This window comes from Trachymyrmex cornetzi, unplaced genomic scaffold, assembly GCF_001594075.2.
Source record: "Trachymyrmex cornetzi isolate Tcor2-1 unplaced genomic scaffold, Tcor1.1 scaffold245, whole genome shotgun sequence".
Classification (NCBI taxonomy): domain Eukaryota; kingdom Metazoa; phylum Arthropoda; class Insecta; order Hymenoptera; family Formicidae; genus Trachymyrmex; species Trachymyrmex cornetzi.
This window is the reverse complement of record NW_017297113.1, coordinates 594,647-622,480: the sequence shown is the minus strand read 5'-3', so window position 1 is coordinate 622,480 and position 27,834 is coordinate 594,647. Positions and strand designations below refer to the sequence as shown.

The window sequence follows — 27,834 nt, the reverse complement described above, 5'->3', positions numbered from 1 at the left end:
CTGTTTATGTTTAGCCGAATTGATCAACTCTTGTACGTATATTTCTCCTTTTATGTGAGCGATTCAATTAATTTCTGCCACAATGCAGAAATGCAGAGGGTGGTTCAGGAAAATGTTTACTTGGAATAAAGACTTTATTGTAACATCGTTAAGAGTTTTAATGTACACAATTATCGTAAATCGACGGCTAATTAATTATTGTAGTGCTTATCTCAGCAGTGTTGTAGATAGGATGCTACTTATCTTTGGTACCGAATGTACAGTATGTATTGCAATGATGCCTGTTGTTCTTTTTACTAGACGAAGTAAGACGAAGTGTTGTGACTTCGTAGACTGCGTTATACTTGAGCCAATTCATCGAATATTTGTATTGTACGGTCGCAATTGGTGCAACCATTCGTTGCATGGTATTCAACAGCCGTGTTTAGCAGAATATTTATTTTGTAACTGTTGGAAGTTCTCTTCGCTGAGTTAGGATTATTCCTCTAGATCTAAAAGTTTAATTTCCAGTCAGCGTAAAGAAAATTTCCAACAAATTAAAAAATAAATATTCTGGTGGCCAATATCTTTTTCTTTTCAACACATTTCAGTGGTATTTAACATTTCTTTTACTTTCTTTTTTTTAATACTCTTATAAATAATACTTATTCATTAATAACGAGCAGGAGTTGCTGAAACAAACCTCCTCGTACACTGTACGCTAAATGAACATCTGATTGTCCTCGTATCGAAGCAACGCACACGACGTCTCGCATGTAAAGAAACAAGCGGAGAAAGCAATGCACAATACGCAGTAAATGGTCAAAAAGCTTTATTGAACTTCTTTATTGAAACTTTCTGGTGGGATGATTTCTGGACGCTCCGCAAGTAGGAACTGTTACAAAATAGATAACGCTACGAATCAAAGTATCGACTGGATTCGTACAGGAGAATTCGCTGCGCGGAAGAGGAAAAAAGGAAACAATAAATGCACAAACGTAATTCGACTCTGACAGACTTTATCAGTTCAATAAAACCTTTCCTTAACGTGCTTAACGCTAAACTCGACGTTCAAGAAGCTGCTTTCCTCTTTCTCGCGATCGTACATATAATGCGCGTGAGTAACTTACGAATGTAACGAATGTAACTTATTCTTGGCGCGAAGATACATCGTACAAAACTTCTACTATATGCCTACATCTTACAAACATATATTTACACGGGTATCAGTCAAATAAATAATTTTAGTCTTTGCATCTAGAGCTGTCCTAGACGAAGCAAGCCTCTGATTTATGCAAGGGATAATGAGACAATAAAGGTTGCGTGATGTTGCATGATCGAGGCGGAATATTTTAGCGGCCTTGCCTTTTGCCGTCGAGGGGATATCACCTTAATTCGATTCGCAGTGTTATGTTACTAGCATGCGCTAACACCTAGACTCTCCTAACTAATAGCATTTCCATTTTGACTCCCATGGGATTTTGAAGGTACAATCTTGCAACTTGATCTCTCATAAATATTTAATCTTTGGAAAGAAAAGAGACCTTCTTCCCCTATTAACGGAGCTACGTCGGATATGACTGTGATTTCCGATGGCTTTTTAGAAAACTTAACGGCGCGTTTTTTGTCAGTACGATTTATGTAATATGATATAAAATAATTTGGTCGCGTCTAAAATCTGCTAGCCATAACAATGTGGCATAATAGTGTTTCTGTGCATAATATTTCTTTATACATATACATATATCACAGAGGTCAATTAATTCCGTACACGCCCATTCTAGTTTCAAGCGATGGTTTCGAAAATAACTGTCGCTTGCCTCGCAATGTCGCTTATAAAACGCTTAAGATAAATATTACGATAATTATTGGCTTATATAGGTACGCTTGAACATCGGCAATGGATAGTCTCTACAAAAAATATGAGAATTTTTAAGTGTGGGCGCTATTTACAATTTTTAATGTTGTATCTCTTATGCAACGCAGCCGCATACAATCTATCTTTAATATTCCGACAAGAAATATATTTGCTTGTAAAATTAGCGTTTTATGGATCTTAGAGGAAAAGATCCTTGTACTATGTTTTTAACTTCCGTTTAAGATTTCTTAAATAAGAAGAGATATATCGCCCTCGCGCGTTATCTACGTTTATACTCGTGCACGCTTATGATGTACTCGTTTATCATGAACGCGTATACACGTTTATAATATACCACGCATTCTCCACCGAGAACGATTCAATATGACGGACTAGAATGTTTCAAGTATAGATTTTCCTCTAACGCTTTTTCAATCCCGTCAAGCACGTCCGAATATCGGAAAGGTCGAGCTGCCACACGCATCCGGGTGATTGCTCATTTCCTCAATCCGCCGCCGCCAACTTCCGTCGTTCGTGCCACCGGTTTTTTACTATTCGCACTCTGTATAGTTCTCGCGACACCAGAACTGTTCTTATTAGTCTCGAACTTTTGCTGGAGCGACGCTACGTTAGATTTACCGCTCGCCACTCTTTGTAGCGGATTCGTCCTCGCTGCTGTACCTCCATCCCCGTTCTTGATTTCTGTTTTAGCGAGCACCTTCGGTGTCAAATGCGATGGCTTAGTACCGCCAGTATTTGCCTCTTTGGCAGATAGCGATTTAGTCACACTTGCGTTGCCAGTCGGAGACTTCTTCTTTTCCGAGAGACTGGTTGTTTTGGATGTAATGTTGAGTGGTTTCAACGGCGTTGTGGGCGTTTTCTGACCATTCCTCGGCAGCGTGGGAGTCTTTTGAACGGTTTTAAGCGAGAGATTGAACTTGGGATTGCTACCCACAACATCCGGCGACTTTGTTCCACCCTGATTAGAATTCGAGCAACTCGAGACCAGATCCGGGCTATTGAACTTTCCCAGATTATCCTTAGGACTACAAGGCACATTTTTGACAGATACTGTTGTGTGTGATTCTTCTTTATCTAAATCGCTACTCGACTTGCTCGCGTTTACTTGTGTTTGTCTCGCAATTGGACTCGCATCCGAGCTCTGTTTCACTATTGTCGAACTTGTGTCGGAAACTTTCGAGGATTTTAAGGATTTTAATGTATTATCTGAACTTTGTCTCGCGAGTTTTACACTCGACTCGGGTATATCTTTGGAAGTCGGGCTTTTCGCAACGTTCGGAGGCGTTTTAGTCCTATTCAATGGCGGTTTAGCCGGAATCTTATTCTCAGTTTGGTCGTCCTTTTTGATATGTATCAAATGAGATGGTCGAGTCTTCGTTGAAGCAAACGGTTTATACCCTGTAGGATTCTCAGGTGGTTTCATGCCGAGCTCCTTCGACAGCTCGTCGTTTATATTAGGATTATTAGATTTAAGAGTGTTTAGATTACTATTATCGACCGATTTTAAGTTGTCATTTGCATCCGAAATATTTTTGCTCGCCTCTTTCTTCTCTACTTGTGGAACATTTATCATGGATGGATGAAGATAGCCGGAACTGGTGGTGGAACTCGAAGAATTAAATTTACTAGACGTTGAGTTTGAATAAATTCCACCGGGTACCTTGTAGTGGTTCGAATTCATGTAACCACCCAGAGAGTTATTGGATCCCATATTTTCCAAATTTTTCGTTGTATCTTCCCCATTATCCTCTTTTTTCTTCCTAGTTAACGTCGAAGTGGAATATATGGAATCAAAATTACGATTCGATATCTCTGATACAATCTCTGACAATAAACCCATCGATTCCAGGCTATTCGGGCCACCGGGTATGGTATCAATACGTTTCGGCAGTTTATACTCGTTATCGACCGGCGTTACCTCCAATTCTATGTTCTTCCTGTTCTTCTCCGGCACGGGTTCCTCTATCACTGCGTATATATTGTCGTTCATGGCCGATTCCTCCGTGATCTTCGTCAGGGATGATTCTGTAATCAGATTCATGCAGTCGTCGTAAGTGTTCTCTAATGGTTTCTGAACAGTTTTCACCGGCGGATTCTGATAACCCGGCAATCCTGGAATCTTTATCACATTCTCGGCAGCTTTTTCCGTCTGTGTGATGTTCGGTGGGCCCGGAGGTGGTGACGTAGGCCTCGTGCTGGCAGGTATACTGGTGGGCCTCTTAACAGGTGTCGTCTGACGCATCGAGCCGAATGTTTGGACGAATGGTCTTGACGTAACTTTGCTGTCTCTCATTGATTGAGCGCGCAGGACCACGTTTCTCTTCTCGACTTCGGTCGTTGATATCACTGGGATTACTGGTGTCGCAATCTCGATCTCTGTCTGTGGTATCGGATTAGAGATTTCGAGGTTCCTTAGGATCTCTTTGTCGATAACTTTGTTGGCCTTGTGGTGCTGGTTCCTCGGTAGAGAATTCGTGTTCTTGTCATCCCTCGGTGAACTCTGGGAATTGCTTCTCATAATGCCGGAGCCAGGACGCAATATCGACGCAATTCGGTTAAGCGTGCTGCCCTTTTCCAACTTCTTTTCGGGTTCTGGCAGTATTACGTTTGTCAAAGGCGTGCTATTAGGTCTCTGTGGCTTTACAGAAGGCGCGAAAGTGGGCGGTGGCGGAGCTGGACGCATAGGTACGTCCGGGGCAGGTCTGGTGGGTACCTTAGCTACTAATTCGACGGATGTACAGGTTGTGGCCGCCAGTACGGGACTACTAATCAACGGTCGTGCCGTAGAACCTGGATTTAGCGGCGGTAACATTGGTGCAGTTGAGCTTGGATCATTAGAACTCAACAAATTGCTTCTTTGCGGCACATTACACTTTTGCATGTTAGCTTTAGCTATGTTTGTCTTTATTGCCACGGTAGGCATCCATCCCGGTGGAGGTGGAGCCGGTTTCGTTGGCTCAGCCAGTTTAGATTGATTCGAGTGGATTGGTGTAATCGTGAAACCTTTAAACTGGCCAAACATATTGTTGTTGTATCGCTCGTCAGCCTCTGCCTTAGGCAGCAAACTCACGCACGCGGGATCTTGACTCAGACTAGAATCGATCGTTTCGATGTTACGGGACATAGGGCTGGAACGATCGATCGTTTTGATTAGCAATCCATTGTGGCCACGATCGGTCCTGAAATTTGAAGCAAAATTATAAGCGGAGGGATCGAGGAACTTGTAAGCGCGCGCAATTACGATACATAGCTAATGAATACACATTGATCGTAATAAAATAAGTTTAGTTAAAGGTCTTTTTTATTTAGTATAAATTAGCAGCGTTGCATGGATCTCGATAATGAAACGTGTTTGTATCGAAAATAGTAAAATAATTTAAATGAAAACTAATGTAAATTTTAAGTTTTTATTACATATTACAGTTTAGTTGTATATATGCTCCAACACATGCACGTATTTAACATCATTTGAAAATTAATCATGTAAAAGCATTTTTATCAAATCTGTAGCTATTCACCGCAAATCCAAACGCATGCATAGACAAGAAAATTGCCGGGAAATGTTAGTTACAAATTAAGAGATTAGTAGCAAGCGTTGGAAAAGAAGGAAATCGTTGATTATAAAGGAAGACTAAAAACACTTTATATCAATACTATGTTTATTCAATAAATTGTACATTTTCATTTCTCTAAGTATGAGTAACATTATTGGATATTTAAATTTTATATCCAAGGAATGAGTGAAGAATTAAAAAAACTCGTTTTTACAATCAAAATTAAGTACTTCTTACGTAATTATTATTAATATAATAAAAAAATCATCATTAAAACTGCATGTCTAATAGTAGCATCTAATGTAAATTATCGGTTTTTTGATAAAATGCAAAGAGCTAGTAAAAGAAAAGAACCTTCATTCATGCTCATGCTCACATAACATGATTCTGCACATGCTCTCTCTATACGTTATAAATAATCTCTCCAACAATCTTCGCTGTTATATGACGCAATATGTCTATACTAAATTTATAGTTTCTATATAAAATTTTAGGCTTAAAATATTGAACAGTATTTTGTTCAGAGAACATTGAACTAATCTATTTAACATTAGTCATGTGTGTGCAATACTGATAGATTAATAACTTGAAAACTGTGAACAAAGAAGAGCCATAGATATATTAATAAATAGATTATTTTTTTGTTAAAATTTTTGCATTAGAGGCATTTACATATATTAATATTGCGATATAGAATGCTGTGCATGAAAGTTATTTTTATTTACGTAACTTCTATTTTGTTTATGTAATTAATATGTAATTAGTAAAATAAAGCTTTAAATTAGATAGTGTAAGTTTGTGTACATGCACACAAGTCCATAAGAACATAATACTGTTCATCGTGGCCATATATTTCATCTAGACTTTCTAATTGTAAGTTCAAAATCACTCAATGCATATTGCACCAAAGATGTAGTCAATACGAATTAAATAAAAAAATACACATCAATGCACGTACAATCCTACACTCCATCGTTACTTATTGCATAAAAAAATCTGTTTGGAACAGATTTGATCACATAAATGATATAAACATGATAAAAATTCAATATCATTTAAATTGCTTAACTACTAATCTAATTTTTTTAACTCGTGTAAAAATATTATATTATTATAATTTTGACTGAAAGAATATATTGGAGCATTATAACGACTATCAGCAGTTACAATCACAGTAGGAATTATTTTAATGCATTTTGGCATTCAGTAATGTGAAAATATTGTTTCTATGTAAACCATCACCGTTTTCGAATTCCCATATTATAATGCAAAAATCATAGTTCGCAAAAAAATGCGCTATGATGTTCGCACTATACCGAATAAAATTGTTTTTAAATATATTATTTATTTTATATTCATTATTTAAGAAATATATTCTTAGAAAAATAAGCTACATTCTTTTTAAATTAGCAAAAAGTTTATATTGATAAAATGAATTTCTTACTTTGATTTTTGAAAATAATGCACTGTAATTGAAATGAATTTTTAAAAATATATTGTATCTGAAAATATAAATTCTATTAAGTATTGTAGATTCTAAAACAGATTCAAAATTTGTAAGAATATCTTAATACACTATAAATAGAAAATTTCTCTAATAATACGTAATAAATTTTTACGTAAAATATCCATGCGTGATGAGATTCATACAGATAAATAAGAAATCGCTCAGATCTTTGGTTTTAAGCTTTGAGCAGGTGCCGGTGGGGGCGGTGGTTTTTTATTATAAAATGGAGCAGGCTTCTTTGAGTTATTAAATACATCAGGCGTTTTTGAAATAATGTTAGATGTACTAGCTGGGCTTTCATTCAAGTGCTCGAACTTAATATCAGTATTGAGCGTAAGTCCTTTATCGTTCTTAGACGATCTTTTCTGAATCTGCTGAATACGTTCCGATATTTTGGAGCCTAATTCTGATTTAAGTGGAGTAATTTTTTTCGATCGGACTTCAACAGCAGGTACCGAAAAAGTTGCAATCTTATTACAAACTTCATTTGTTTGAGGTTTTGTACTAACATCCGGTTTTACATTGCCAAACAGCAATGACTTTCTGTATTCAATATTATTGCTACACTTAATAGCGTCCGGATTGGTGGTGGATATCAGATCAGTCTTAGTTATCTGAAGCGGCTCTTTGAGACTGACATTATCACTAATCGTGAATATTTTATTATTCGTGTTACGAGAAGCATTCTTTTTCTTCGGCGTAAAATAGGCGGAAATTATTATTCGCCATCCGAAAAATTTGCTACCGGTGGTGTAATGTGTCTGTGTCTTTGACGTATTTGATGACAAAACATCGAGTGATTTATTGGCATGCGGTTTACGTTTCTTTTTAAAACGGTCGAGACTAGATACGTACGTAGACATCACATCCTTCTTCCAGTGCTGTCCGGAATTCCTGACATACCAGATGCCGAATAGGAACAGAGCTATGGCGGGCAACACTCCCAAGAAGATAACATAAATTGCAGTTATGAAATCATTTTTTCCTGAAAACGTACAAAATATCATCATATAATATAATTGACATTGCTAAAATAATATATTTAGTCAAAGCGGGTCTTGGTGCTTAATAATATTTTTATGAATTTTTTACAATTTTCAGTTCAAACAAACAGTATATTGATTATTTGTCTTGAAATAGCCCAACAAGATCTTGAAGATGCTAGTTGCAGGAAAAGGAAGATCCAGATTTGAATCTCGACTGGAGTAATATTTTTCGTAATAAGGTCTTTAATATTGTAAAGATGCTCATTATCATCAGTATTATTAAATTGCTTGCCAATTTAAGTTTTGATATTACGTGCTTCAGCTTTAGTTTAGACTACTATGTTTTGAGACTGATAAATAATCGGCACGCAGTTTGCTCGAATTGGAAATCGTATTGTAAAAAATTTACAATAGAAAAATATAAAAGTGTGTGATGAGATTTATACAAACACACAAGAAATCGCTCGGATCTTTGGTTTTAAGCTTTGAGCAGGAACCGGTGGAGGTGGTGGGTTTTTATTATACAATGGAGTAGGCTTTTTTGAATTATTGAATATATCCGACATCTTTAGATAATATCAGAACAATATAAAAATATTACTAAGCACTAAAACCTGTTTTAACCGAATATGGACTTCTTATTTAAATCGTGTTTAAATGAACATCAAATTAAAACATTTTTCAGTCAGTCTGTTTCCTTTTTCTATCTATATGTAATTTTTTTCTTTGATGAAATTCGTCAATAAATTACTTCTGCTTTTCATCGATTAATAGAGTAAATATAAAATAAAATGGATACCGTTGGGATCTTCGGCTGGACCACTATCTTCGGAACCACCAACTCCAACTTGAAGGCAGTCAGGTGGTCGAAAGCCATGATTACAATGGCAATGACCAAGATTGTTACACACTCCGTTACCATTGCAATTATTCGGGCAAGCTTTACCGTCAGACACGGACGCTTTCAGATCCGCCACTGACATACACTTCTGATTTACACACATCTAAACAATATAAGTAAATTATAATAATCTAATTGTTTCCAATAAATTACATGCTAGATATAAATCACCATTTATAAATACAAATATTGTATCGCGATTTTAAAAAATCAAATCAAAATCTTGTATTATTATGTAGCGTTATCATTGTTTAATTATAATTATAATCTAACCTAACGTAAAAATTGACACGAAGTTTATCACGAAAGAATATTAGTCGAGTAGAATTTCTTTATGATATTTCAAAAGAGTCAGTTTGATATTTTTCATTTTATTTTTAGCTCTCTCTCTCTCTCTCTCTCTCTCTCTTAACTTGGCAATGTCTACATATTTGTTTCAAGCTAAAAATAATTTTGTTATTGGGAATATTTTACCTTTCCGGGTCCGCACTTGGCGCCGTCCGGTGTAAGACCAGGGTCCACCTGGGTCAATCCAAGATCGACGATGGCCGAACGACATGGAATTATTTTTCCACCGTTATTGATGAACGAATGGCTTAAGGTTGCGACTGATTCCATACCAAATTCTAGTCGTTCGTTCAAGTGTTTGCAATGCAGCATACCGCAGAAGAGATTTCTACAATACATCCATCATGCTGACGTTAAAATTTAACGCAGATCTTTTTCGTGTACTGTGTACTGCATAGTCAACTTACTCATTGTTACACCTGATGAAACTTGACTCGATGCGATTGTAACCGCAGTTACCATTTTTCGTACCCTTGTTGTTCATCTCGTAACATTGCGAGTCAGAGGACGTACCAGTGGGGCCCCACAATAGTTTGCACTGATCGTCGTGAGTTCTGCACATACCGCCATAGCAGAAGGCCTTGCCACCGTTGCAGGTCTCACCATTTATCTTAAATACATCCGCTGGACAATACTCGCTCTGACCAGTGCAGTATTCTGGCAAATCGCACTCGTGCTCAGCAGTTCGACACTCCGTGCCTGCGGTCTTCGGCCTACAAGTCTTCAAATCGCAACACTCGCCGGTCGCGCAGCTCGCGTTATTGTGCAACATACAGGTGGTCACGTTGCAGCAGGGGTTGTCGCAGTGTTCCTTTAAACCGCAATCACATTGCTCGCCTGGCTCAACGAATCCATTACCGCATATAGGACTATCAAAAAGTTTCTGCGGCTTGTTTCTCAAGCAGTAATCCATTCCATGTTCGAAGGCTAAAGCTAGATGTTCCAACGAACACGTGGACCAGTGCGTTGGTCCGGATGAACCGCTGGACGACGCCATTATGCATCTACAAGGGAGACACATTAGTAATATATAATTGAAGCGGGATTAGATAACAATTCAATACGTTATACTTAAGGCTTGCGACTTCGTGGAGTAATTTTTATTTTTGGATATCGCAAAATAAAATAAAGTCATTCTTTCATGATTCGTTGAACGTTTGAAGTATTAAGAAAAGGCAAACTATACGACGTACTTCTCTTCAGGACAGCCGCAATCTGGTCCGTCGTGTTCCATACCAAAATTGTGACCCATTTCGTGAGCGACAGTGGCCGCGACCAAACCAACGACATTCGAGTGATCCATGGAAACACCGCCGGAGAATTCGAAGGTGCATATCGGTCCTTTGAGAGCTTTGCCAACTACACCGCCCTCGAAGGTAATTCGCCTGTGTCGAGAAATAAATTCAGTCATCACTGTGTACTGCTAGACGAAACAAATAACACACATCTGTACACTCACGTCAACAGTTGGGCGTTATCGTTGGGAATATCCTGAAGCAGCTTCTCCCTGCGGTAGCGTAGGAAATTCGACAGTGTGGTGTCGCCGTTCGGTGAGAGTGCTATCTCGTCTGACTCGGACCACACTTGCACACCGATTAGAGCAATGAATATGTTCAACGGCATATATAGCTGTAAACACACCGAGATATACTGTCTCGTATTTTACATAGAGATTTCGCGGTACTGTGATATGCGGTAAGGTCGAGTCAGTGCTAATTAATCTCTCTGTTTCGCTATGTCAGAGAGAACGCAGTATACACAGAATGGTTCGTTTTCGTATGCGGAGATGATAAAGATTCAAACTGACAATGAGAGAAATCTATCATAGTCATTGCTAATAAAAGTAAAAGTAGAAATAACTTTGAAAAAAAAATTCGAGAAAATTAGTTAACAGAATTCAACTTTCAAGTAACTTTCAAGTGAAATAGTGAATTTAACTTAAAATTTAATTATCGAAAAATTTTACTTAGAAAATCTTTTGCTACGAAGTTAAAATATGTTGATTGTAAAGTACTTTCGGGGATACAATGGAATATAATTACGTTTAAGTAAATAAGATTTAAGTAAAGTACATGTACAAGTGGATCGTACATAATTATTATTTTAATAGGACTTATATATTAAAATTCTCGCACTCGAAAATATATTTTCTTTTTGAAGAAAGGACGAGTCGCACATTCGTGTGAACATAATTATGCATATAATAGTCAATTACTCTAGATAAAGTAAAATTCGTGGGACTGCTAAAACAGTTAAAGATACATTCTAGAGATATATATTTTAGGAGAAGGAAACCGTAAATGTTCAAAACGACTAATTGGATAATGGAGTTGTTGAATTAGCGTTGTGCGCTTCAGATCATTCTCATTCGACTTGAGGTCAAAAGGACTTATACGTTCAATTAAATTACAACGGCGACGTTACTTACAGCGTTGATAATGTTAGCGATGTCCTTACAGTGCTGATATACTTTATCCAGGTTCTCGTCGAGCGCGGTGTATTCCTTCTTGTCGATTACAAGTACCAACTCCACGTAACGTGACTGTCTGTTCGCGTTATAAGGTCCACGAATAATTTCAGCCGCTCTTTTGTGCTACAAAAGAGAACACAACGTAACAGTAATTACAAAATTTATTAATTTTAACTTTAACACACACTTAATAAAACTAACAAAAATTAAAAGTCAAAATAAAATGGCCATAACAGCAGATAATCGTTAATGGTCGCGTTTCTTGAAAAACTTTCGACACTAAATAATCCGTTAATTGTTGAAAACTCTGTGCTAAAATTTTCATTAAACTCAAGACGATTCCTAAGTTGGGAACTATTTACAGTTTCCCCAACAAGAAGGAAAGAACGGAAGAAGGATACACACGCAAGACATCGAGGATACCAAGACCCCTGCGACTACGTTCTTTGAAGTCGTATAATTTACCGGGGAAGCGGTTTGCGCGAATTCCTTTTTCTCTTTTCTTTTTTTTTTTTACTGTTGCTCTGTGTACATACCCTGGAGAACCTTTTAATCTCGCGATGATCAGGGAGAACGTGCAACGGCGTGCCTTCGTAACCTGCAACCAAGGAAAAACGTCAAACAGGGACATACGATCGTCGGCAACAGGATTCTCGGTAGGACCGAGGAGAGGACAAAGAGTCTCCGAGGCAGGTACGACCGGGGCTTTGCTCTCACATTCGTAAGACCATTAAGGAGAGACCAGTCTTCTTGAAGCGAGTCTCTGAGTCCGTGTGGGGCACTGCCACCGAGAAGGACGAAGAATCGAGCTCGTGCTCGTTCCTCTGTGCTAAAAGTTGTATTTCTAAGAGTCAAAGCTCGTGAATACTTTGAAAAAAATCCGCGGGAATCATCTCGGTGACAGAAATTTCCGCGACGATGGATACGATCTTGGAACGAATGAATTACAAATGTAGTTATGAGTCAATACGTATTAATCATGAAAATTCTAAGATTCCAATTACAAATTCCAATCCAATTACAAATTGTGTTAATCTCGTAAAAACCAGAAGCGTATCACGAATCGAAATAATAATCATCTGAATTTTTCGTAATGTCCTCTTTTAAAGAGAGGAGGGAATATTTATAATATTAATGCTCGTTTCCACCAACGTAGATTAATTGTAGTCTTGGTTCAATTTAGAACTAGAACAATTTCTTAGAACCAAGATGAAGAGTATAAGTTAAAATTAAAGTTAATCTACATTTATAGAAACGAGGTTGAAGGACTCGCTGTAACAGTGGGTTAACACAACGTAGTCGAAAATGTGGTAGAATGAGTATAACAGTCCCCTACTTGTTCCAAAGATTGAACTAACCCACTGTTGTTACTGTTATATTTATGCAGTGATTCGTATTTTTTTGCTCAGCAATGTAATCTGATACAGAGATGAACATCTGATACAGAGAAATTTTACCCTTCTTATAATTTTTTTTTCACAACTTGTTATCCATAATAAATTTCGAACACTTGCTAAAATAAGAGAGTGTTTTTATAGCAATATGAAAATCAATGTATTTTTTAAATCATTTTAATTTTAGAGTTTATTTTTTCCATTTTTACAAAATGATTTAGCCCAGATTAGTCCACTGTTGCAGCAAGCTTTTCAATTGAAAATATTAAAAGTGCACTCTAATAATATGCACATGGCGTGCACTAATAACATTAACTATCTTTTCGATGCAATTTTATCCTTCTCTGCTTTGCATTATTCAAACATGTAATTCTTGCAAAAAAGATCCAGCAGGGATGATTTAATTGTGCTATGCTTACCACACGTATCGTTGGTAGTGAGATCACTGTGCTTGTAAAGGTAATGCGTGGAATCCAAGTTTTCATCTTCTGGATGAATGTAATGAAGATTCTCACCATCGAAGATGACACCGCGCAATCCTCTACAAGTGGATAACGCCACCCACGAACTAGGAACATCTCGAACGCTACCTTGGTAATGACAGAGTTCCTGCAAGTTTCACATAATTCACGAATGCCATTAGTATAAGATAAATGGTATTAAAAGAATTCTTTTTGAAAGCCTTCGCGATTATTAATATTTGATTTGATATAAGTACATTTCAATTGTTTGCAAATTATATCTTATCGCTTTATGAATATATAATGTATTGCATTAACAACCGTGAAGACTCACATAGATATATTTTACTCGAACTAAATTTATTTTTGGAGCCGAAAATACTATTAATTTAGTTTAGTTTAAGAAATTCTCTTTTACTTCTTCAAACATTCTAAAAATTTGTTGCATGTTCACGAAATTCGCTTTATCGCGTGATTCGCTTTTCCGCTTTATACGTACGTGCGTTTCAAATTTTCTCTCAATTCAATAACAACTCAAAGTATACGAAATTACGGAAAAGCGTTCTCACAAAAATAGGTGTGCAATTGTTTACGAATAAAGGAATACTTCTAATTGGATTTAAGCTTTAACTCTCTCTTGATTCTTTGCGTTCCTAAATCGAAGTAGAGTCGACAGCGCTTTACTACAAGTTTTCGCAGTTCTTCAAACATTCGAAAAAGTATGTAATTATAAACAGTAAACGATATTGAAATCTCCATAAATATTTCAAAATAATCTAAATAAGTTATTATATGTTGAATTGACTGATTAAATTAAATTTAAAATTAAATATTTGATTCTTGTTTGTGAGAAATAATCTAAATAAGTTATTATATGTTGAATTGACTGATTAAATTAAATTTAAAATTAAATATTTGATTCTTGTTTGTGAGAAATAATGTTGAAGTTTTGAACGCAAAAGATTATATATACTTGAAAATTTGATTTGGTCTCAAATCAAACTTTATTTTTGTAATATGATTAAATGAAAATCGATCGAGAAATCAAATAATAAAGAAGTGGAAAACGCTATATTCGATCAAGATGAATCTTCGTGACTAAAAATATCCTTTGTGAATTTATAAAATTTCCAATTCAAACAAATTGTGCTCCGATTGTTTGTCGGTCTTGAAATAGTTCTAGAATGAAGTTAGAGTAATAATATCACATATTATGAATTAACAAGAAATTTAATATTATTGATGATAATAAGCATCTTTAAAACTTTGTAAATAATTTATTGCAAAAAATATTGCCTCACTCAATCAAAAAATGTTCAACAACATTAAGCAAAGAGAACCGTATTCGGTTAAGGCTGGTCTCGGTGCCTAATAATGTTTTTGTATATAAATTTTACATTTTATTATTTTTAATTCTATCACTTTATCCGATTTGTGTTATGAATTATGCGGCATAATACATCGAGAAATCGAGATGCCTATGTGCTCCGATTGCGGAGCTTACAATTCGCGGGCTTATCTTGACTTCTCAGATGCATCGGAACCGTACATCGGCTCAGTACAAATATAGTTGTCCCAGATTCTGAGTGTGCACACGCTGCTGGCGAACCCCGGCGATTTTTCACGTTCCTTTTTCCACCACGAGAAAAACGAGGGAGGAGACCCGTTACCTCGAAGAGCAAGCACGTTACTCTCCCAAAAGGAATTGCTTCAACAAAGAAGCACGATCTTGCAGGCGGGGAGTATCGGGATCCTCTTTGAAACGAGACGCTTTCTCCGTTACGAGAGCCATCGATCGTGGTCCATTATCCGATTGCCGCATAGGAAGGTGTATACGGCAACGTGACGGGCGGGATTGAATTAACGAGAGAACGTGTCGGTATCGTTAAATCGTCGTATCGATTATTTAATGCAACCGCGACTCTTATTTATTACCGATGACGCAGTAGCTCGCCCTATGTCTCGTTAGTTTTATGCCAATGCCATCCTTTAAAAATGCCGCAATGAAGGCTCCTTAATGCAAAGTGCAGAGGTTTAATCTCGATGATGTTTGAAGTCGATTTTTCCATAGTATAATGTATTTATATTATTATTATTGTGTGCGCGCGCGCGTGTGTGTGTGTATGTAAGAAAATAAAAATACTATTCCTTAAAAGTTTATGTAAATATTAAACGATACAAGAATAAAAAAAAGATCAATTATACAAGGATATATATGTATATTCATGCATATCGAATTCTTGAATATCAAACGATCTAAAAATTCAAGGCTTCCAATGATATTGGAAATATATATATCCTACGATTCTTTTTATCGTATATCTAAGTATTCCAAAGCACGACAATGGTTGACAATTATTTTATTGAAAAAATGAAACCTATATATAAAAAGAACCTATATATGAAACATATATAAAAAGAACAATTTTGAGATATGTCGTATCTAAAAAATTAAGCTAAATTAGATCTGAAAATAATTTTACCATCAAAATAATTATTAAAAAATCTCAAGCATGATGAGTATACTGCGGAAAGTTTGATATTTCAGCAAGCAGCTTAAGCATCCAATATAATTATTTTGATGATTTAACAAAATTATTATTTTTAGATCTATATTTTTAGTTACTTCAGCAAAATCGTCCTTTTCATGACTTTTCACAAATGTTCATTTACAGCCTTTGAGAATTTCAAAGCTCGGCACATTTTCAAAAGAGAGTCATACAAGGAAAAAACAATTTTGCTGAAGTATCTTAAAATGTAGCTAGATACATATAATAATTTCGTTCACCAAAATAATTATGTAAGAAATTCAAGTATGACGAGTAACGCTACAAGAAATTTTCTAGCAATTAGCTTGAGCGTTCTACGTAATTACTTTGATAGTCCAACAAAATTATTTTCAGATCTATACATATTATAGCTAAATTGTTTGATACTTTAGTAAAATCGTGTGTTCTTTCCGTGTATAGTATTTCTTTTTCATATAAAATCTTTGTGTTGCTGGTATATAATATCCTTGTGCGTATATTGACACATTTAATTCATGTAAGAAATCCATCGTCATTCGTCTAAATGCGTTCAAGGATATAATCACTAAGGCCCGTTGATACATAACGGACGGATAAAGCGATTTGATTCATTGTCGGATAAGAGAAAAATTTCGCGAGAGCGTAACGTTGCCCTATGGAAAGCGCGTTACGAGGCGTGTCGACGGAATATGAAATTTTGTATTCGCCCACGGTAAGCTTATCCCCGCTTCTATTAAATGTAATATCGCATGTGCGCCGCATCGGGGATTATGTAGATTTATATCACGAGAGCTGTGCAAAAGAAAAATACATTTCGTAACAGCCGCGTTCTTATTACCGGGACGTAAATTTCAAAATCGCGTTGAGAGTATAAAAGAACCGTATATATACATGGAAAGACGTTTTTTGCTGAAGAATCTAAATATTTAATTAGATACAGATCTAAAAATAATATTGTTGGACCATCAAAATAATTATGTAGGATAATCAAGCATAATGAGCAATGCTGCAAAAAATTTTGATTATTCTAGTAACCAGCTTGGGCGTGCTACATAATTATTTTAACAGTTTAACAGAGTTTTCAGATCTGCATCTAGGTAAATTTTTAGATATATACTTTAGCAAAATCATTTTTCCTGTGTACTTAGGGGAATATTTTGCTGCTCCAGCTAGAATTCTAAATATTATAATTAAAGTGTATAGAGCTGTTTTAAACGTGATCGCTGTTTTTTGTATGTGATAGAAAATTGTCTGTTATACGTTTAATTTACAGCAGCAATATTCTAATAATATATGCAAGAAAATGAAAGTCTCATATAATCAAATATGAATTACTACTAAATAATCACAGTCATTTTTATATTTTATTATCTGATTGGACAGAGAGACTTTTTTAGTAAATTTAACAAGTGATTCAGATATAAATTCTGCTTCTGTCATCTACTTTAATTAGATGCAAAATATATGTGATATCGCAGTACTTGCGATATCACATATATTTATCCAGAATAAGAAAAATCATTTATCCAGAATAAGAAAAAATATCGAAGTATTGCGAAGCAAATGTTTGTACTTACGACATTTATTTTATATTTACTAGTTATGAAAAAATTTTATTATAATACGTTTATATATAATACATTTACATACATATATATGAGACATCTACTATTATCTTGACAAAATTTGATGTTCAATATTTATTATGTACATTTATGGTTTAAATTTTGATATACACTATCCATGATAAAAATATAAATTCTAGATATGTGTTATTGTGTAATTTTCTTATATATTTTTATATGTACATTTTGTATATTAAAAAAAATTTTTACACGTTTTCGAAGAATTGGAATTACACTGTATCTCAAATTTTTGGTTTATATCACATCTGTATTTTCTCTTTTAATGAGCTCAAAATTGGTTTATCCGCGCGGATAAACCGTATTTATATCGCGAAGAACGAAGGGTGGAGCAATAGAGCCGTTAACCGGAGCCACCAATTAATTAAATACAATTGTGCAAAACAGTAAGTGCAGTGCTGCGGTTAGCACAACAAATTCCGCCAGTTGGCTCGCGAGTTTTATATTTTCCGCTTGACTTTCGTCCCACATTCTGGATGACTTTTTTATGCTCATCATTGTCCCATTATACGTAGCCGAGCAGAATATTACAATCGAGAAACAGCAGTTAGTCTTCGTTATTTATAATTAGTTATTTATAATTAAAAGTACTATGACTCATTTTCTATGTTATTACGATTATTTTATATGTTTATTATTATTTTTTAATTCAATAAATTTTTATATCATAAAAATATATTAAATTTAAAACAGTAGTAATAAATATATTATCTTTCTCATTAAATTTTTTATTTTATTTTTTAAATTCTGTTCTTTATTTTAAATATTATTTTTAGCTCTGTCTATTTCATTCTGTTCAAGTAAATACAGAGATCTTAAGACAAATAAATTATTTTTTGCATGATATAATTTAAATTTATGAACTCAAATGTGTTTAAAGAGAAACTTAATGCCGATTCTGCTCCAATTAAAATGAAAAGGTATAATAATTATATCAATAATCTTGTCCAGATAGACGCTTCCAGCTTCATTTGTTAAAGTATATTAATTATTGTTACTGCGTTTGTATAAAATTCGTTGCTTTCATTGAGATGTCGTAATCGCCAGATTTTGGACAAATTTCATAATTAGAGAAATATCTCAGAAATACTTTCGCAATTTCCATAAACTGCGGAGAAATTTAATTGTCGCCGATTTAGCATGAGCAAAATTTAATATAACCTGTTTTTCTTCATCGATATATGTCGAGTAACGTAATACCAAAGTATTTAATACACTCAGCTTTTTATTTTTCCTCCGTGTATCTTTACTGTCTATATTTACTATTTTACTATTTTACAAACAACTAAGTAAACTCGATTATCTACAGAAATATTACGATAGCGGAATTAGACGTTTAGCAGAAGCAATTTCCAAGGCAATCCTCGCGTTTTGCACGATACACTCTGCAGACACGTCGCACGACCGTTGCAATTTAACGTATTCTGGGTGTTCCATCAGTTTTCTTCTCTTTTTTTTTCTTTTTTCTTTTAGTCCTTCCTGCCTTTCTCTTCCGCTACAGCATTTGAATTATAAAGCGGAAATGCCGCGACCACCACTCATACACGTTTTGTTTTTAACGTGGGGTCGTACGCCCACCAACACGCCGCTACACACTTTGCGTGTGTTTATAGCGAGACGTTCTATTAAACATGCAGACGGCAGACGGAGTGAGTCACCTCGATCGATTTCGGCCGAGTCGCTTATACCTGTACGAGGCCTACCTATACCTTTTCCATCCGCCCGATGACGGCAGATAGATATGACGAGATGGCACCGACACCCGCGGAGATTTTTAATTTTCGTGGGATCGGAAGCACGGGTCGAGCGTGGAATTAAATAAATTTTCTCACAAATAGATTGTCTCTTTCTCGAGTCGTCTAAAAAAAGAAATGGATTCTTCATTCAAAACGAAGATTATCTTTTTTATCACAATACGCTATATTTCTCCTTTGCCTGGCATCTCTTTGTTGGCCTGATTGAATAAAACATCATTTCCAGAGTTCTTTAATATTGGTCAATTCCGTTGCGAAGATTGCTAGGAGTAACATGGAATATGGTAGTAGCAAGAAGTAGATATTAATACAATGTAATTATTTAAAGTTGAATTAAAATTAAATTGTAAGTGATGGCCTTCTTTACATAGACATATCGTAAAATCTATAGACAAGTCGACTTGTAGAACCGTTATGACATTAACTTGCGAGAGAATTCATGGTGGAAGTATATTTACTTTATATACCCTTATATTTATATTATCCCTTAAATTTATATCTTTTTTTTTACTTAATATTTACTTTACATATACTTTCACCATGAGAGAACCGAAAACTAGCAAAGACAAAGAGCACACACAAAAAAACAAATGAGAAAGACATACTAATAAATGAATAAACTTCGATCATCTCCTTTCAGTGATATCAAAGACATAGAACATGAACTGCGCCATCCATACCTAAATAGTATATCAAATGTGATTAACAAACATGAGAGAAAAGACATCCGTTCTTCCTCTATTTTTATGATAATGATTAGTTGAATAAAAAGAGATAAAGATGCCGTCTTCATGTCCTGTGTCTCTCATTTTTATCGACTAATTTTACACACGTTTACGTTCTATATCTTCGAGTGACATGTATAGTGATATTATTTTCAACCTCGGAACACTATCATTAATATATAAATTTTACATGTAAGCGAGTGAGATCTTTGCACTACACTGTATCTTTATTAGGAGATTATTAGGAGATCCAATCTGTCCCGTTAAAAGTTAGGACAAGCGGAGACAAGAGTTTTTAAAAATTCAGTCCGTTATATATTAGTTTAAATTCTCTGGTAGCCAGTATTATAAACGAGATTAATTTTGAAGCAATTTTGTATGTAATTACGTACATATTTTATTAGCTTTATTAACAAGTTATGAAGAATTTTGAATTATACATGAAAAGAAGATTGATTTTTTTTTTTGATAATGTGTTTAAATTCTCCTTTCTTCGTTTTAAGTTAATATTTTTTTTTTTTTTTTTTTTTTTTTTTTTTTTTATAAATATATGTCATTAATAGTGTAAAATATATGAAAATTTAATATTACATTAAGAATAAGTTAATACAAGGAAATAAGTTATTCCGAATAACTTATTTTTGTGTGTGTAAAATTTATGTATCGACATCAGCGTTCAAAGGTTAAATAGGCGATGTGCATAATTTTTTAGCATTTTCATCACAGAATAAATCATTAAAAAAGTACATAAAGTAATAAAATAATATCTAATAAAAAAATTCTTTATTATTCGCAATAATTGTTGAGAAAAGTTGTAGGAATTATTTCTTTCTTTGCGGGGAGCGAACAGCTGTATGTATACTGTCGTAAATTTTACGTCGTATATTATGTCGTTAAACAGCGATAATGCCTCTCTTTGTGCGCCATTCGATACGTAACGAATGAATGGCCGAGTACGGAGTTAAGTTGAATGAATCCCGATGCTTTCCTAGATCGGTGTTTGGTATCCGATGGAATTACGTTTGTGCTCGATATCGATTAGCGCAAATGTTGTTTGCGGAAAAGCGGTTAGCACGCTACGGATGTGAATACTGGATGCCCAAGCGGTACTTACAACTTTCGACGGGGTGTGCACTTTGTACGTGCCGCGATGCTGGTGGAGTTGCTGATAGCCAACTGGAATTAAATCGGTATTCAGTCGAAGGTCGAGAACACGTTCGACACCGTCCACATTGAAACCCACCGTCAGCACGTCCGCATGCTCGTGGTGCTGAAAAAGAAGGAAAATATCGATCGTAAATTTCCATCCGCGATTCTACAATTTTCTTTTTATTCTCAATACTGAAACAAGGACTGAAACAAGGAAATTTATAAAACACTATCATATGTCGTTCTTAATTGAAAAAAAGAGAAAATAAATAAAATCTTTTTTTTTGCAATTTTTCACGTATACATAAAATTGTTTTTTATTTAAAATTATTTTATTCTAAATTTTCATTTTATTTTAAATTTATATTTTGTATCAATCAGTTCTAGATATACATTTGCAATGTATTCAAATGCATTTATCTCACTTCAATTGCAGTCTGCAATTAACAACCTATTTATTCGCAATTAAATCTATTGTAAATTCGCAATTAAATATTCTATCAGACTCCCTATTATAATTTGAGAGTTTTTCTTGTCTAAAGAAACGATTTACCGTATCATTATAATTCAATGGTCGAGTAACATGGCCGATTCTTTCTTATCGAGCAGACCGAAAAGCCCGATCGCGCACCTGTTGCATTAATAGCGGTAAAACTGTGCTTAGACCTGAGAAAAGAAAATTTCTTCCGCGAAAATTGAGAAACCTGAGATTGTTGCATCGAGCTGCAATTAATTTTACACTTGGATGCCCGCTTTCTCCGACCGTGAAATCGAATGGTTGGATCTAGGAATATTGTTTAAGTGATAAACTCCGGAATGCAAATGGTAATTTTAAGCAATCTCCGTATTTATCGCCAGACGAATAGCAAATAACGATTAGCCAATAAATAGTAACACATAGTTATATTCAAATGTAATTGTTAGAACTATAGTACGTGTAAAAAGTATATATAAAAAAGCAGCGTTTTCTCAAAATAACATTTAACTAAGATCTGTTTAATTTCTATTTAGAATTTTAGCAATAACAAAATAAATTCTCGAATCATGAATCAGTTACGAATAGTAATCTCAGTAATCGGTAATCTCGTACACCTTACATTTAATTGTAAATGCGAAATAATATGTAGCTTATATAACAATAGCTTCATTTAACGTAGACAACAATAGCCTCACTTAACTTGGAGAACAATAGATTAACGCAGAAATACAATTTTCCTGCTAAATTCTTTACGCTTTCTATGCCTGTTAATCGCAACAAGCTGCGTAAATTCAAATCCGTATTACGAAAGCGTCAATTATTAATGAAATAGCCGATTACTCGTCGTGATTGTCGTTTTTGGTACGATTAATCCGATTTGCCAACTGTCGTATCATTGAGCGCGTAAAACAGTTAGCGTTCGTGATTTCGAAGCTGAAAAGCTTCGTTCTGAAATTCATAAACTCTCGGAATTACGGCATATTCTCTTGTCTTTCAAATGTGGCTGTATACGCGTGCCGAGTGAACAGAAATGAATTTGCGAATCTCGTTTGTGCCGGAGCCCAACGACGTGCGCAATGTTTAATTCATGGAGGCCGTCCCAGTCGGAATACTTTTCCTGCGAGCATTTCGTGTTGAAGAGACTGGATGCTGTGTTACTTGTAGACGCTGCATCAAAAATAATATTAGGACCAACAGTCGGCTCGAGGTCGGCCTGTTAAACCTTGAGGTTAGAGAATGCGGAATTTCTAGTTTTCAGGCGGTTATGAAATTAAACTTTAATTTCCTTTATGTTCAACGTTATTACACCATATACATATATTATTTCCTTACATTAAAAGTAACATAACTGAACAAATTAAGTTTCCCAGAAAAGAGGAAAAACTATTTTTCAATTTGACAGAAAATTATTAATTAATTGAATAATATTGATCAAGATAATATACGATATTCTTAATATAAATAAACGTTATTTCTATTATTTTGTTTTACAAACTTTAAAAACCTTTAACAAAACTTTTTTTGAAAGTGACGGTTTTGATGATTTTTTAAATAAAAATTAATTCATTTTTGATGACTGATAGTAATATTTATTTATTTCATTTAATAACTCGAAAATCGCTTTTTTTTATTTATATCTCACTTTTAGTGTAAGGGAGCAATCTCTGAATATAATAGATCGAATTATAATGACTTTATCAATTTGAAATTGACTTTCAACCTAAAAATTGAAAAAAAAACAACTGACTCCCAAATATTACGAATTTGTGCGCCTTTTTACCTTGAATCTATTATAATTTTGAAAAAAATACATCACTAAAAAAAAGATACATAATTTTTTAAAATATGGTACACAATTTTCTTAAATAAGAAATATTTTTTCTTAAAAGAAGAACAACTTCTTTTATAATTAATTTTTTATTTCGTTATTTATTACGGCTAAATGATTGAAAGAAAAATGGGAAAAATGGGAAAATCAACTAAGACTTAGTTAATCAAGATAGTGTGCTACAAGCAACTTTTAGAAGTTTATATAGGATCCGCCTTGGGATTCGCGTACGCGTAAGCAAGATACGTGCAATATCCCCTGGGCTACATTTTATGTCGGTCTTACGTTCTACGATCTACGTCAAGAAGAATATAAAAGAAGCTTTTAACTAACCGTCGCGTGCAAAGACAGCAAAGCAACATGATGAAAGCTTGACTCTTAATTAGTCTAAGTGCCGCGTTGGACTGAAATTGTGGCAGTAATTACTCGAGTAACATAACGCAGAATTGAAGAGGCGCGTTTCAACGCCGGGGTGGATGGACCGAAGGTGCCCTATGCCATCATGAATTATTGATTAGCCTCCTTGTGCGCTTCGACAACAAACGCGACGCTCTAAACATAGCGCAGTTCCAGTTAGCTAGCCATTTGTGTATAAAAAAGTAATCCACACTCTCTCTTTCGCAATTACGGAAATGCGCGAAACGCGACATTCTCTTTAAACAATTTAATGTTGTAACAGATTACTGCGAAAAATAAAATGGGAGTTTTCCACGGTTCTCACATTGCAAGTATAGTTAATTCTAAATTAAATACAATTTCACATTAAATTTAAATATAAGTTTTATCTTGTAACAGAAGATTAAAAAAACATAAAAGTACTCATGGAAAGTGGAGTGTAACAGAAAGTAACAGATATATAAAATAATAAGTTAATTTAAAAGCGTGCCTGTCAAAAATAAGTTATAAATGACGTTGAGCTCTCACTGAAATCAACTGCTATTATTTCAAAGTGTAAATGAACGTGATATCAGATTCCGTATAATAAAGTATAAATTTTAATTCCCCCAGCTTCCGCAACATTGAAATTTTACGTTGAAATATGCAGCCGGTAATTTTCAGAAATACATTAACCAAATTGAGAAATATCTCCGATGCAATATCCGCGAGGCGGTTTACTCTTGGGAGACAAACGGCGTAGTGACGATATTTCTTCAGGAAGCCGAGTCCAACGATACGACAGCGTAACACTGTGCACGATACACAGCCGACAGTGCACTCCTTTGAAATCCTTTCAACGTGGTGTATATCATTGTCCAGCGACAGTTAGCAATCTATACTTGGCTCGCGGCCACCGCAGAGAGACCGTTTTTGATATCATACCCCTGCTGACTTCCGTATAGTGGCATGACCCGCATTCATCTTCCGTCGATATCGAGAAACAAATATACCGCTGGCTTAAGGCTATTGGGTGTATCTCTGTACAAAGTATCTCTGCAAATCTACTGTGCGAAATTTAAACCTTATTTAATTAATTTAAATTTGTCCACAACAAACAGCTATTAAAAAATTCAACGAAAATTAGGCAAATGAGAGTATGGCGCGGTATTCAATGCACAAACAACTAAAAAGTTCCATTTATAAACAGGTCATTCGCTGATAATGCCCAAAATGCGGTCAAAATGTATGAAGATTGTAATAGCAAATCAAATATAACTTGTTTATAAACTGAACTTTTTAATTGTTTGCGCACCAAGCACTGTATTCTCGTTTGCCTAATTTTCATTGAATTTTCTAAATTTCATGAGCCTTTAATTTATTATTATTCATTTAAACAACTATTAATTCTTCCTATCTCGACATTCGCGAATCGATGTTGATTCTTTCACTTTAGATTCGAAAAATCAACAAGTAGATCAGGGAATTCACTGGAGATATGAAATATGGTTTGTTGAATTCAGGACATTCTATGTAACACATACTGTCTGCAATACGTTGAAATAAACAGAAAACTCGACAAGCAGAGTCACTTACTATACAGTGCAATGCTGTTGAATCGAAGGTGATTAAGGAAAACCCAAGAGTTGCTAAGGTAAACGCGAAAGCTCTCAAAAGTTCGCGAATACTTTTTGTTTTCTGTTCTGTTAGCGCATCCCAAACAATTTACCGAGTGAACTAACTGCATTAACCGGTTGCCGGGTAACGGATTAAGCAGCCGGCGAACGTTCCAACTTTTCTGCCAGTTGGATGAAATTCCGGGTGCCATCGCTCGTCGACGGAAAAAATTCGCCGCGCGAGGCTGTCCTTTTAATCCGGTAACCAGAACCGAGTTAATCCAAGGGAGGAAAAAGAGTGTCACGTCGGAAGGGAAAACGGGGCGCTTGTTAAAATGAGAAAGAAAGAAAGAAAGAAAGAAAGATAGTGAGAGAGAAAGAGAAAAGTTTGCAGCTACTGTAAAACTCGGCCGACGTCGTCCTTACGTCCTATCCATTGTGTGTCCCCGTTAACCACCCTCGCTCAACGGAGTTTCCGACTCCGTGGTTTCTACATCGCTGCCCTTCGGAAACTCGAAGAAAAGAAAAGCTTGGCGGCGACACTGATCTTTTTTAGGAAAATTCCGCGCGGTAAGGCCTGTCATCACGAAAAACGAATTGCGAAGACGGAAGAGCGTTCATAGAAATAGAAATGCATCTCCGGCATTCTGTTTATGATGGAGTTCGCATGGATTACCTAGTTTTCATTAAATATTTAATAGCAAATTTATTCCTGCATAATCACTCGATAAAACATGTACAATTATTTAATAAATAATGTCACTATGTTTGACCATAAAAAGATTGAAATTAATTGAGAGAAATCATTAAAATATAATTAACACGATGCTTTCTAGCACATGGTACAAGTGTGACATATTTTAAATTATAACGAATATATTTATACAGATTGTGTTTATGACATTTAATTTTCACTAAATTAAAATTTGGCTTTAAACTTTAGGATAAATAACATTATATGCACGATAACATTTGAAACATGAACATATGCTTTCTGTCAATTTTGCAACATCTCAGATTAAGTGCAAAAAATTCATCAAAAAGTTAAAGTGAATTAAATCTGTGCAACTGGCTCGCTATATTACATACTTGATTTATTAAAAATTGCTTATACAACTGATGATTAGTCTATGTTCGCGTGTAACCGACGAGAAAGTATTTTAATAAAAACAAGTTAAAATTCAACGTCCATAAACACAAAAGGATTGTCATACAAAAGAGGATATTTAATATGCCGATTGTCGTTCGCATAAACACAATAAGAGAGTCACATAAAAGAGAAATTCTAATATGCCGATTATTGTTTGCGTGCCATCGAAAGAGACGATTTTTAACGAGTTGAACATATTTTAGCTACGCCTGAGGGATAATATTTGAATAAAATATACAGCTAAATTCGCGTGTTCTACAGAAAATATAAAGACTCACACCTACGGCGCTATTTAAATGGTGCATAGATTTGTGATTTTAATTACGGTGCGGTTCATTCACGCGAGTACATGCGGTTGCGCTGTTATTCGCATCGCAGAATACAAATCATCGCTCGATGCGTGCCTCCGGTAATTGTCTGGTTACGTATTGTCGATATTGCCTCCCGGGTTAACGTTACAGTTTGTGAATTTTTGTCCGAGTGTTTTACCGCTCAAAAAAATTTAATTTCGATTTATCGACCCAGTCAACAAGTTTGATGTATAAGCATTTGTTCTGAACACATTGTGCACATTGGTAAGATCTCTTTGTAAAAAAAAAACCAAGATCCAATTATGTGCCATAACATTATACTGAAAAAAAGAATTTGATATCTGTGACTATAATTATATGGTAAAATAATTATAGTTAGGATATCCATGTTTATGGTTATTACTGCTATAATGTCAGTAATACTAACCATATATTATGTATAATAGTTTTCTCAAATACAAAAAAAATTATACTCCAAATTATATGACGTAATCTCAAATATTAATACAGTAAAATATCAAGATATAAACGGATATAAAAAAACATTTTTATTCAGTAAATGCAATCGTAATTATAGTAAATATAACTATTTTTTTACTATTTATGCGGTAATAACTAAAAAATATGTTAAGAAAAAAGATTTTTGAGCAGTGTATGTAACTATTATTATTAACACAATGAACTATGCTTGCATGGTTAAGGGGAGATATACACTTAGCATGGTCGAAAAAAATCGATTTTTTTTGCATTTTCTTGAAGCTTGAGATCTCAAGAATATCTGGTGAAAATTGCAAGTCA

The 27,834-nt window shown here is 34.9% G+C and overlaps 1 protein-coding gene across 1 annotated transcript in view; it reads right to left on the bottom strand.

Annotated features, from left to right (window-relative positions):
* Positions 1-636: 636 nt before the first annotated feature.
* The window catches only part of Meltrin (disintegrin and metalloproteinase domain-containing protein meltrin), a 107,525-nt gene continuing 80,327 nt past the window's right edge, over positions 637-27,834 (bottom strand). Inside the window, 11 exon segments of the mRNA XM_018507667.1 lie at positions 637-5,037; positions 7,775-7,904; positions 8,705-8,909; positions 9,281-9,482; positions 9,562-10,158; positions 10,348-10,539; positions 10,614-10,783; positions 11,583-11,747; positions 12,161-12,222; positions 13,438-13,627; positions 21,244-21,399. Coding sequence (XP_018363169.1) covers positions 2,334-5,037; positions 7,775-7,904; positions 8,705-8,909; positions 9,281-9,482; positions 9,562-10,158; positions 10,348-10,539; positions 10,614-10,783; positions 11,583-11,747; positions 12,161-12,222; positions 13,438-13,627; positions 21,244-21,399 — 4,773 coding nt within the window. The 3' untranslated portion in view covers positions 637-2,333.